The following is a 13267-nucleotide window of genomic DNA, read 5'->3' as shown; positions in this document are numbered from 1 at the left end:
AATAGAGACTAACAGATTGAAAGTTTGCTTATGCACTCAATCTTCTGAGGTCAGTTTAATGGCATAGTTTCAGGTACAGATTCAGATGACTGTAGGAAGCACCCTATTGGTTAGAATGGAAAATTGCATGTAAGTGAAATTTAAAAGGAGGGAGACCATTAAACGGTAGTGTCACATTTGGCATAATGCCGAAATCAGAAAGCTTTTGAAAAGCCTCAAAAGGCTCTTGAAGTGCCCAACCTACTGGAGTTTTCAAGAAAGCTGACTAGATAGCATTACATAGGATATACCAACTAGTCCATGCCTGTGTTTATGTTCCACTTGAGCCTCCTGCCATCTTTCCTCATCTAAATCCATCATCCTAACCATCTATTCCTTTCTCCCTCAATGTTTGTCTAGCTTCTCCTTAAATGCATGTATACTATTCACTTCAACCACTCCCTGTAGTAGTGAATTTCACATTCTCACCGCACTTTGAAAAAGAAGTTCCTTCTGAATGTCATTATGGATTTTGTGGAAAAGCCAGTTTTTAACAGGTCCAGTTTTAAATGGGAATTGGAACTGGTCCCAGTTGAGCTACTCCCTGTTGTCCAGCTGGGTTGCTCTCAGTTGAATTATTTCCTCTTGAGTCATCAAGCTGGTTCTGGTTTTGTCCAGTTAGCCTGGTTAAATTTGCTGGTCCTGGTTGATCAGCTCTTTTAAAGGAACACTTTGACCATGGGACTGGGCAGGGGGTGTGGGGTGCTGGTGACTGTGAGAGCAGGGGGTGGGGGTTTAGTAAGTGGGAGGGGGTAGTTGAGAGGGGTGTTTTTTTAAAAATTGGGACCAGGGGCTGGGGTTATAACTTATCCTGTTGAGACCTTCTGCTGGCTGACGGGCTGAATTTCAGTGCAACTTGAATCACTCACACTCACCTTGCAGACTCCCAGGATCGGTCTCCATAGGCTGTCCTAGGAAATACAAGCACAAGGTGTCCCTTATGGGACAAACAGTCAATGGACAATCCCTTAAAAGAGGGGACAGCTAGTCACCCTGCAGCTCGGTATTCAAAACTTGAAAAGGGAAAATCTATAAAATTAATCCACTCCATTCATATAAAATATCACTAATAAATGAAAAGAAAACTACCAATAAAGTGTTTGTGTGTGGTAATGAAATATAACTTGACTGGACTGCACTGTAAATCTCAAATTTTATTGTGATGCATAAAAACACAGAATACATGATGCAAACACCAAATAAACAATGCAGGAACCAAAAAATAAACAGTTAAAATCCAGAAATGCTAAATTACAGCAGCTAATCAAGCTACTGAACTTAAGCATTTACATTTACACATTGAGTGCTTCACTTGATCTTTTTATCTCTTATTGAGGTCCTGAATCATCTTGGATATAACTCTTTCTTGAAAGCCTCCTCCCCTGGTTCTAGAGGTGGAGGGTGAAACATGCTGTAAAGTAAGAGAAAAAGTTTAAGCTTGAAATTAGTTGGGGACTTCCAAAACAGTGAGAAAAGGTCGCCAAGCCAACCTCCAGCTGCAAGAAATTGCATCCTCTATGCTGCCTGCAATAAAACAGCCTGCCAATTCATCGGACCCACAGATGCCAACAGCCAAAGTCTTGTCGAATGATGAATTTGTTTTTTGGCTGTGTACCTTATTGCACATTCCCTCTGGTATCTCAATACTACCTGGCAGTTTTACCTGTAGATAGAACCAGGGACAATCTCAATATCTTACATGTTAATAGATTAACTACAGGCTCTATGTGAGGTTATTCAACAGTTCAGTCTCAATGAATACATATTGTTAGTGATGGAGGCAAGTTGAACAGTGTGATCCTTCACTTTTAACTGAAACCAGCATTGATTATCAAATGTTTTGAAAATTTATTCTAAGAATCATTATCTTGCCATCAATTGCAATGTACAACTTCCTCACTGGCCTCTTTTTGCCCCAAATAGCATTTAGAAGAGGGAGGGGTGACTTGATTGAAGTATATAAGATCCTGAACGATATTGGCAAGGTGGACGTGGAAAGGATGTTTCCTCTTGTGGGTGAGTCCAGAACAAGGGGGCACTGTTTTAAAATTAGGGGTCACCCTCATAGGACAGAGATGAGGAGAATTTTTGCTCTGAGGGTTTTGTGACTTTGGAACTCTCTGCCTTGGAGAGTGTTAGAGGTGGGGTCATTGAATATTTTTGAGGCAGAGTTGGATAGATTCTTGTTAGGCAAGGGAATCAAAGGTTATCAGGGATAGATGTTAAAACAACCTCCATAGCTTCAGACCTGTCTCCAGTATAAGTGTTAAATCCCCACCCTCTCCTTACTGAGAAAATTCAAATAAACAAACTTTCCCTCCTTTGCCCGGATTGCAACATTGCAGGAGGTGTGACACTCATTAACAAATACTGTGGCCAATCAGAAAGCAGGTTTTTGATAAACCTGGCCAATCAGGATGCAGAAGGCGTGGCCTCCTTCAGCTTTGTCTCCTCCCTCCCGCCCTGTGGGTGGTCACATTGCTGCCTGCGCTGGCACCAGGGAACTTCAGGTCTAATTCAGTGTCTCTCACCCGCTCCATAATAGTGACCCCCCCTTCCCCCCCCCCCCCCCCCCCCCCCCCCCCCCCCCACCCCCGCTCTCCGGTAACAGCTGCTCCTGCCTTCCCTGGCTCTGAACGCTTCCTCCCTGCTCTCTGTTGCGGCTGTTCCCGCCCGCTCACCCGCCCGCACTGGTGCTCGCTTTGCCCCCTTCCCAGCATTTGACACCTCGCTCCCGCTGCTTGCCGACCTGGCCCCGATCACCGAATCTCTTGCTGAGGCCACCCACCCTCCTTCTGATCACACCTCCCGACCTCTTAGTCGGCAATGAGCAGCTCGGGAGGTGCAGTCCAAAGGAGGGCGAGTGGCCCCAAAAAGAGATTTGGCGATAGGGACCAGGCTGGCAAGCAACAGGAGAAAGGTGTCAAATGCTGGGAGGGGCGAGGCGAGCACCAGGTCAGGCAGGAGGTAGCCGTTACCGTCAAGGGGGAACAGATGGCCTGCAGCGGGCAAGGGGTTATCTTCCTCCATTGGATTTTTATGTTTATTTGTGATGCTTATCATTTCTTATGACCATAACTTGTATTTGTTTACCTCTTATGTTCAGCTCTTGTATTCGTTTTTTCCAAAATGTGCTTTTTTTAGTTTTGTTCCACTTATATTTGCCAATTTTTCAATTCACGTTCTTAATTGATGCCCATGTAAGTTTTGCTATTGCCCATTCTTGACTGGGGTTGTCAGAGAATGGGAGGTTATTTCCTAATAACTTTAGGTGTAAGGAATATTACCACTGAGTAATAGTTGCAATTATATCATGGCAAAAAGTACTTATGGCAATGGTTACTCCCATAATGGATTTTTTCATATTGTCTTTGAGAAAAATTCTTTTGATTTTTTTTTCTCCCTATCCTGAGAAGTTTTCAATATAATGGAGTTTACATTTTGCCATTATGTGACCCTGTGTGTGTGACTACTCAAAAAACAATCAAAAATCTTGAAATGGTTAAATGCAGAGCATTAATAAATTTGTATTTGTGTAACACATTCATATATGTGAGGTGAGGAGATAAGTATCATTGTGCTCTTTGTAACACATTGCAAACTTGACGTGAAAATGTGTACTCACACACCAATGCCTTTTTGTCTACAGGCAGTAATTTATCTTAAGCCAATCTAGTTGGCTTCAATTGGTACAGTTTCCAGTTCAAAGAATCATTGAAGCAGCTAAATGGCAACTGGCTCCACTTAGTTCCAACTGGTTCCAGTTTGCTTGTCAACTGGAAGTCAACTAGTTCCAGTAAGATTCAAACGGTTACAGTTGAAGTCAATAGGGCAAGTGGAATCACAATAGGTTTGGACTCGAACCCAAGCTCTGTCGAAGGGTCATGAGGACTCAAAACGTCAACTCTTTTCTTCTCCGCCGATGCTGCCAGACCTGCTGAGTTTTTCCAGGTAATTCTGTTTTTGTTTTTGTTCCTGTTGTAAGTGCCAGTTAGTGACTGTTTTACATTGATGGCCTCTAATTATGCTCTTCCCTACAAGTGGAAACACTGGCCATGATTTTACAGGATGCTGTTGGAGTCCATGGACTGGAAAGTTGGGGGCAACACCACCTTGGCTGTTTCTGGGAGCCTCTACCAAATCTCACATCCTGCCTGACATTGGGGCTCGAGTCCCTTTGAGGGACAAAATCCACCCCCAAAAGCTGCCATCCAATTGGATGGTTGACACCTCTTCAGTCCCAGCAATACTCTACTGGGAACTGTGGTCACTGCCACTGCACCCGGCCTGGAGGAGCATCATGGATATCACCCTGGAACTAAGGTAAGTGGATTCGGGGTCTCTGAGCCAGTTAGGCAGGCCCCGGCGAGGGGGAAGGGGTAGTGGTTGGTCAGGAGCTGGGGATAGTGTTGATGTTGATGGCATCCCTTGCCATCTGGGGCCCCTCCATGGGCCATTGGGTGTCCTATCTGGAGAACCTGAGCCCAAAATGAGGCTGCCTTGATAAACCTGATTATCTCCACACAAGATGAGTGACACCCACCCCTGGTAAAATGCCAGCAGTGGCAGGAAATGGCCCTTAACTAGCCCTTAATTGGTCGTTTAAGGCTTTCAATTAACTTCAGGGGAGGAGGGCTGTCGTCCATCTTCCCCCACCACAGGTAAAATGCCGGAAGTGGTGAGAAGACGATGGTCACAACAACCCCGCCCCCACCTTCCCACCCAATTTCCTGGCCCTCTTGCCTTCCAGCCCACTCCTGTAAAATCTCAGCCATTCTCTCTATCCATTCTTTCAAGACCATTCATAATTTTAAAGATCTCTATTAGGTCACCAATCAGTCACCTTTTTCCAAGAGAAAAGAGACCCAAATTGTCAATCCTTTTCTGCTAATTCTACTGACATATTTGTTGTATCAACCTTGTATGTCATCTCTGTACCCTCTTCAGTGTCTTTATATCCTATTTGAACACGGGGACAAGAACTGCATGCAGTACTCTTGAGTGTGGTCTAACCGAGATTGAGTACAGGTTTAGCATAACTTCTGTCCATTTCAATTCTATTGCTCTAGAAATAAAGGGCTGACTTCTACACTGGGGCTGAGGAGCATTAATTGGCTGGAGACAGGACTTGCATTCATCACTCAAGTGGAAGTGCTACCTCAGAGAGCTGCTGGCCAAAACAGTCCCCAGATTGAGTTCAGGAGTCCAGATCTTGGAGGTGGGGGGTGTGGATGGATTCTCATGATGGGGCCGGGGAGTGGAGGTGAGGCTGTGGCTAGTGGCAGGGTCTTGATAGTGAGGGTGTAACTGGGGGTTGGGGTTGTGGCACTTCGGGGAGGCGTCCAATGTGGAAAGGGGAACCTTGAGGAAGGCATCCCTCTCCTCCCTGAGCAGGGTGACTTGCCAGGCTTCTCCTCTGTCCCTGAGGCCCTCCTTCCTGTTTCAAAATTGAGGCTGTGTTGGCCTCCTGAGGCCTCACCCACCCTGCAGACAGGTCGAAGGCACAGGGAAGAGTTGTGGGATGGCCTCCCCAGGAACTTTATGGGCCATCACCCGCTTGCAAACCCGCAGAAGGGGACCTGTAAAATTCTATCCAGAGCACAAATTAGAACATAGTTGTATTTATGAATGTAGAAGTAGTGATCCTGCAAATGGAAATAATTCTCATTAATTTTATTTGAACTCAGTCTATACGCAGTAGCAATAACTAATAGCCATTTTGAGCAGCAGCAAATATCATTGCTATACAATGTACTGATACCATCTTGTGCAAAGTGGAAATGATTTACTGGGTAAACGCAATTTTAAGATGTATAGAAGAACCCAAATTAATTCCTGGATCTTGAGACTTTTGAAAGCCAATTTCTCTTGATTTAACAAAGGCTATAGGGAATCTCTGCTGGCAGATTCTTATTGTCCTGGCTTATCACTTTTGTCCTGTTCAAAGCACGTGGTTCAGATGTCACAGTTTAATCATCTCTCATACTAAATAATATTTCACATTTTTAAATGCATGAGTAGCTAAAAGTATGTCCAGGTTCTTATGTTGAGTTTTTTTCTTTCATTTTTTGCTTCCCAAACCAAAATGTTCTATTAAGGTATCTTTTACTGACTAGTTTGCATCCCTCCCTACCACCACCCATCTCTGTTGCCATTTCTTTAAAGTTGAAATATTTCCATTTATCCCCCACAATTCTTAATTTATAGCCACTTCAGTGTATGCTCTTTTTTGGGGTCCTTTTTAATAAATACCTGTTTTGTTCATTCTGCCTGCTTGTAAAACAGTGATTACCCTCCTTAGACCCAATTAATCCATCAGGATTATAAAGGGTAAGAATAATTAATGATAAGCCATACCAAATCTGTTGAGATCTGTGGACATTTCCTGAACAGAAATATATGGAACTAAGCACATATTGTCCTGGTTAACTCATTTCAATATATGGAATACCCTATTGTTCATGCAATTAAGTTTGTTTAAGTCAAAACTGTGTGTGCTTTATTCAAGAAATAGTAACTCAAAATAGAGTAGTGTGCTAAAGCCGTGACAATGTTCTGTCAACGAATAGTGCAACATGCATTTACAACTGTGATCTCCTCTGCCACAGAAGTCCCAATATCATTTGAACTCCTGCAGGGAGGTATCAAGCAGAACTGCAGGGAAAATCAAAGCTCATGAAATGGAAGAATCATAAATAGAACATAGAATCCTCCAATGTTGTTATGAAACAGTTATAACTGTATGGACATTCGGTAGAATGCAGTTCTTGTATGGGGACCAAATAGTAGTCTGTTTGACACTGTGGTTCTGCATACCTCAGTTATTATAAGGATTATCTTAAGGACAAAAAAAACTATCTACTCTTACCACTCTGGATTTAATAAAAAATAACTATTAGAATTAAAAGAAACCAAATTGTTAAACAAGAGCCACAGGCCTCGATTTCCCACCTCTTTCCCCACCCTGCAATACCCTGCACAAGCCTTCAGCTGATTTTTCAAGTGGGCTGAAACCACATCAACGCCCCCATTGATGATCTCACGTTTTCCAGTTAGATTCTGGCATTGTCTATGGTCTTAGGAATACTTCCAGAAATGACTGAGCAAAGTAAAAATTGGACTGTGTTCTGTTTTGGACCAAGATAGAGTGCTGTTTTTGATTGGTATAGAGAGACCCCTGTTGGACTTCACTAACAATAGTTCTTCAGTTACTGTCCTAAATTTGAATCTTAAGTAGGATGTGATTCCATTAAGCTGTAAAGTTCTGTATATCAAGCAAAACTGTAAAGGTGTTTCTATCAGTCGTGGTATGGAATACTGCAAAGAAAGAGAAATATTCACCATTGTTTTTGAGTTTAATTAACTGACAACTTTTTGAGGGGAGTTGAAGAAATCCTCATTTGTAAAATGTAAGATTGCACGTTTTTCAAATTCTATAAAAAATAATTTAGTAGCTAGTCTAATTTGAATATAAACTGAATGGAAGTGATGTCCTGTAATAGATTGGGAAATGGAAGTTTAAAAAAAGATTTAGACTTTGGACAAAGATCTCGAATCATGACTAATCAATGATGTTCCACAGAAATAAATGTTGAAACATTGACAATACGCATAATTTTTTTTCATCATTTACGGAAACTGATCAGTATGTTACCCGTAAAGCGAGTGTTTAAACATCTTGAATGTTAAACTAATATTGGCTAGCCTGAACAATCCAGATAACATTAAGGCAATATTATGCAACTGGGTAAGTAAATAGTTCTTTATTTGCTCGTACAAAAGAATGATCATATTTTTAACTTTCGCAAAATCAAGCAATTCAGTACAAAACACCTAATATACTTTGAAAGTAATGGAAGTTAATACATTTTTTTTTACAAATTTTCTTATTTTTTGTGTATAAAATAATAAGAAACAATTAATTTAAGTTGACATCCAATTAGACATGTAAAATATTAACCTTATGAAATCAGGTCATATTCCATACAAATAGTCCAATAATGCAGTCCACATCCAAATGCAGCAACACCTGGACAATTTCCAGGCTTGGCCTGACACGTGGCAAGTAACATTTGTCCCACAAAAGTGTCAGGTGATGACCATCTCCAACAAGAGAGAATCTAAACATCACCCCTTGACGTTCAGTGGCATTACCATCACTGAATTCTCCACTATCAACATCTGGGGGATTACTGTTGACAAACTGAACTGGACTAGCCATATAAATACTTTGGCTACAAGAGCAGATCAGAGGCTAGGAATTGTGCAACAAATAACTCACCTCCTGACTCCCCAAAGCCTGTCCACCATCTACAAGACACAAGTCAGGAGTGTGATGGAATACATCCCACTTGCCTGGATGAGTGCAGCTCCCACAATACTCAAAAAGCTCGACACCATCCAGGACAAAGCAGCCTGCTTGATTGGTACCCCATTCACAAACATTCACTCCCTCCACCACCGACACACAGTGGCAGCAGTGTGTACCATCTACAAGATGCACCAAGGCTCCTTAGACAGCACCTTCCAAACCCATGACTACCACCATCTAGAAGGGCAAGGGCTAAAGTTAGATGGAAACACCACCACATGGACGTTCCCCTCCAAGTCGCTCACCATCTTGACTTGGAAATATATCGCCATTCCTTCACTGTCGCTGGGTCAAAATTCTGGAACTCCCTTCCTAATAGCACTGTGGGTGTACCTACATCACAGGGACTGCAGCAATTCAAGAAGGCAGCTCACTACCACCTTCTCAAGGGCAACTAGGGATGAGCAATAAATGCTGGTCCAGCCAGCAAAGCCCACATCCCGTGAATGAATTAAAAAAAAATTAAGCTTCTATTGTACCTCTGACTTCTCCCTTTCATAAATATCTAATTAAATAGAAACAAGAAAGAAACAGTAAATAAAAGTAAACAAAAGAAAAAAAAGAGACAGATTATCTGCTCCATCACAGATAAATGCAACATCATCCATCATATCTCTCTGCTGAGAGATCGGTTCCTGAACGACATAACAGAAGACAGCCCTACCCTTCCCCCTTGACAACTCCAACGCCTAAATCCCAAGGCCCATAGGGTATCTTCAGCCCTTTACAGATCTTATGCTACAGTTCCATGTTGCTGCATTATAAAATGCTAATCTCTGCAGCTGTGCCTGTCAAAGACGAGGTGAGATTATGTAGCTACCTCCTTTGAGCAATATTAATAAAATCATTCTGATTTACTGTGAACTTTACTATCCAATGTTAATTCCAAGAAATATATTTTATGCCAATTACTAATAACAGGCAGCAGCTCCCAGAAAGGACAATGCCACAGAATGTGAAAAAAGTACTGTTCTCTGAGTCTCAACAGCAAAATCACTCCCTGATGCATTAGTGTTATTTTGCTTTCTTGTGCTGGGTAGAATAAAACTGGGACATCTTCAACTGAATCAGCTTGATTTGTGAAATATGAGATACTAAACATATATTAGACAAAACGATCGACCACTTTACATTGGACATATAGTACAAATACCTAAATTCCCACAAGCATATTGCAATTAGCTTCAAGTTATATTATATGACCTATTTCCATCATTTAAGTTCTAGTTATGCTAGCTGCAAGGGTGTCGTGAGTTTTTAGTATCCTGGTTTGTTAAACAGGAGATGGGATAGGATTGATATTTTCAAGGCCTGTTTTCTCTTCCTAGTGCAGTTGGTAACAGAGCAATCAATTAGACCGTCAAAGTGGTAAAGATTAAATTAAAGAAAAACACAATCGTTTTAGGTCTTCAGTTGGCACAACCGATCCTATCATCTAATTTCCTACCTCTCTGAGGCGTTGATTGCTTTCAAAATTCAATGTGTGTATTTTAAAAATAAATTTGAGAAAGGAAAGGATTTACTCTGCCTTGATCTGTATTTGAGTTTTTTTCTATGTCCCTCCACCCCCCACCCTCCCCCTCTTTTTTTCTTTGCATTTTGCATTAGAAATTCCAATCTCCACCTTACGGGTATTATTAGCGCTCAGGTCTTTTAACTGTTAATGAAACATAAGAAAGTTAAGCAGCTTTTTTCTTTTTTGAAGATTGAAATAACATTAAATAAGTAAAGACATTTGGGGATAGCTTTTTTGCTGGACATAAAACTGATGATGTTGGCTGTGCAATGGCAGCCAATCCAGAAAGTCAGTTTAACAGCCAGCTGACAAGTTGAAAATCTAACCTTCTTTTCTACCTCACTCTCTCTGGGCAGGATATTTCCAATTCCTGTCCTACCAACCAAAGAATGAGAGGGGAATGTATCCCCACCAATGCCAACTGTACCACAGCCAATTAATGCTCCACAGCCATTTAATGCTTCAAGAAGCATTAATTGACTAGAGGTGCTTCTTCTGCCCCTCACTCAGAAGGAAGTCACATCTTTAGAGAGATGCCGGCTATTTGATTAGTTAACAGCTCTTTGGTCACAGCAACGCTACTCGGAGTGCTGACCATCGCTGGGATTACAGTGCCAGAAAGCATAGGGGCAAGAGGGTGCAGTGGCTCATGGTGGGGATGAAGAGAAGACACGAGGGGTGAAGGAATGTGGGGGCTGTGGCAGGAAGGGAGCACTGGGATGATGCGCCTGGGGATGGGGTGGTAGACCTTAGCGAGGACACCCAATTTGGAAAGGAGGCTGGTGATGGTGCACCCCACCCCGGGTGCCCCCTTCCTGCCTGATATCTGAGCAGGATGATCTCCTAGGCTTCTCCCAACTCCGTGCACACCTCCCACTGGCTGGAAAATTGTGGCTGGGTGGAAAGCAGCCTTTAACTCAAAGGCCTCAATTGGGGCAATGGCAGCAGCCCTCCCTTGGCCTTTTTTGCCACCCAATAGGTCGGGGGTGGGAGGGAGGGTGTCGAGAAGGCCAGCCAGGTAATTTCACGGATCCCCCATGCCTGCAAACCCAACGGTGGGGGCCAGTGAAATTCTGCCCCCTCTCTTTCTCATACACATGCATGTGGACTGACACATACACACGTCCTTTCTCCCCCTCTCTCTTTCTCTTGCTTTCAATATCTGGCACCCTTTGCTCTCTGCTCTCTCATCTCCAATCTTTTCCTAACTTCTTTTCACTTTCCAAAGTTTGTAGCGCACAAAACAAAGGCAACAACAGGTTTGTAATTATATTATAATTATTCTAAAATACGGTATAAAGATGTGCTCCAAGCCATTCCTGCTCAATTTTTCCTCGTGTCTGTTTTTTCCCTCAGCTGCATCTGTTTGTGGTTCTTGCTGTACTTCAGACTGTAGCTGTGGGAGATCAGCAAGTATCTATTATACATTGCTTTCGCTTTCAAAGTCACTCCAGAAGAAATTAAAATTCAGGTTCAACCTTTCTTTGAATGTGTGGCCAAAAAATTCCAAACAGATAAAACGCTGCTATTAATGGTATTGTCTGTAGTAATTTTCTTTCAACACAAAAGAAAGCCGAATGGATGAGACATCCAAGTAGCAAGTGTAAGTATGCTGTAAGTCTCACAAAATGAATTCTGCACATAATACCATAAATGCATGCTGAGAAATAGAATGGCCTTTCTATAATCTACTCTTTTTGCTAGTCTTGAACTATAGGTTCACCACTTGCTCCTCATCTTAAATTTGTGGAACACTCTTCTATCACTCCCTATTTGAATGAGGGTTGGTCTCTTGGCTTGATGGTAACATAGAATGGAAGGATGCGTTAGGTACTGAGATTGCGTATTACTCTAAATAACCCTGGTGATAGGTCAGTGTGTCCAGTTTTAGGCTGCTAGGTCTGTTCCCCTAATTGACCCAATTAGTATGATGGGTGAATTATGTTCGTGAGAGAGAATTTAAAAAAAGTTATCTATTAGAACCTTCCTGCTGTCACTTTGTGTTACATTTCAGAACAATAATTAAAGGAATCATCAATGACCATCAACAATGCCACTCCTTAATCAACCAAAAGCAAGTATGTTTTTGAAAAATAGAACTGATTTGTGGTTTGAAATCTCTTTCCTAGGATTTAAGTTTTTCACGGCTGTCTAGATGTGTAGTCAGGAGCTAGTTAGTGAAGTTCTCTCATTGAAGAACATTTCAAACTAGACTTCAAATTGAGTCTCCAAATGTTTGAATGTTGATTGGTGGAAGCATGACCAATACAACCCTGTTTCCAATATTGTTTAATAATTTTACATACAACACTAAAAAAGGTAGTTTTTGTTTTATCTTTTGCTAATCATTTACCTGTTACAGTATAAAAGTCCGAATAATAAGCATGGTGTACTTTGTCCGAGAAATGCTTTTTAGACATTATTAGCCTTATATACACATACAGATGCCACACAGTTATGTCAATAAAATATTTTCATATTGGAGAATGCATGAAGTTGCAAAAAAATTACTTTATGCATCCATTTAATAAATTTTAAACAACAGAATCACACATCCCCCATTAGAACCGGCAAAGAATAGATTGAAACATGATACACTTCAAACACTAGAGAGATTATTGTGCAACCAAGGAACACAATGAAAATATCCTCCTGTTTTGAAGGTGGTATTTAGCTTGTATGGTTATAGAATGTTCTGCAATTTTTTTAACCCTATAATTTTTTTTTCAATTTTAAGCATCTGTGGAATACAACATTTGGAAAGAGCAGGGAATAATTTGACCCTGTTTGACTCACTTTACTTCTGCATTGTTACCTTCTCTACTGTGGGGTTTGGTGATGTCACACCCCAGATTTGGCCCTCCAAATTATTGGTAGTCATCATGATCTGCGTTGCCCTCGTGGTGCTGCCTATACAGGTAAGCAGTGCAATTCATGCAGTATGTTTTAAAATGATAGCCATAGCCTTTCATCTTAAAAAGCTAGTTAAATAATTATCTTTAATGATTGCTGTTCCATTTTTTTTTCAAGTTTTTGGTCTTCTCAACTTTCAAGTAGTTTGTTATTTATTTCAAGTAATTGTATAATTCCATAGATAATAGATCATCTGATACACTGTTAGCTGAAACTATGTTCCAATTTTCAAAATATTAATCATGCCACACAAGAAACAACAAATGTGAGGCGATTAACATCTACTGTCATCATTTATATACCCAGGAAGTAAAATTATTCTCTGCAGATAATTTGTGGATTGTTTAGAGATTATTCCACAAATTCTATGCAAGTATTTCCAAAAGGGTGACTGAAACAATGTCATATAATTTACACTTTATAACATA

The 13267-nt window shown here is 41.2% G+C and overlaps 1 protein-coding gene across 3 annotated transcripts in view; it reads left to right on the top strand.

The window, feature by feature from the left end:
- Positions 1-13267, top strand: part of kcnt2 (potassium channel, subfamily T, member 2) — a 789028-nt gene that overhangs the window by 354185 nt on the left and 421576 nt on the right. For all 3 annotated transcript variants that reach the window (XM_041208210.1, XM_041208209.1, XM_041208208.1), the window contains exon 9: positions 12664-12844. In XM_041208210.1, coding sequence (XP_041064144.1) covers positions 12664-12844 — 181 coding nt within the window. The remainder of the gene's footprint in view (positions 1-12663; positions 12845-13267) is intronic.

The sequence above is a fragment of the Carcharodon carcharias genome, chromosome 16 (assembly GCF_017639515.1).
Source record: "Carcharodon carcharias isolate sCarCar2 chromosome 16, sCarCar2.pri, whole genome shotgun sequence".
Classification (NCBI taxonomy): domain Eukaryota; kingdom Metazoa; phylum Chordata; class Chondrichthyes; order Lamniformes; family Lamnidae; genus Carcharodon; species Carcharodon carcharias.
Note: the sequence above shows the minus strand (reverse complement) of the source record. Positions and strands in the feature narration are given on the sequence as shown.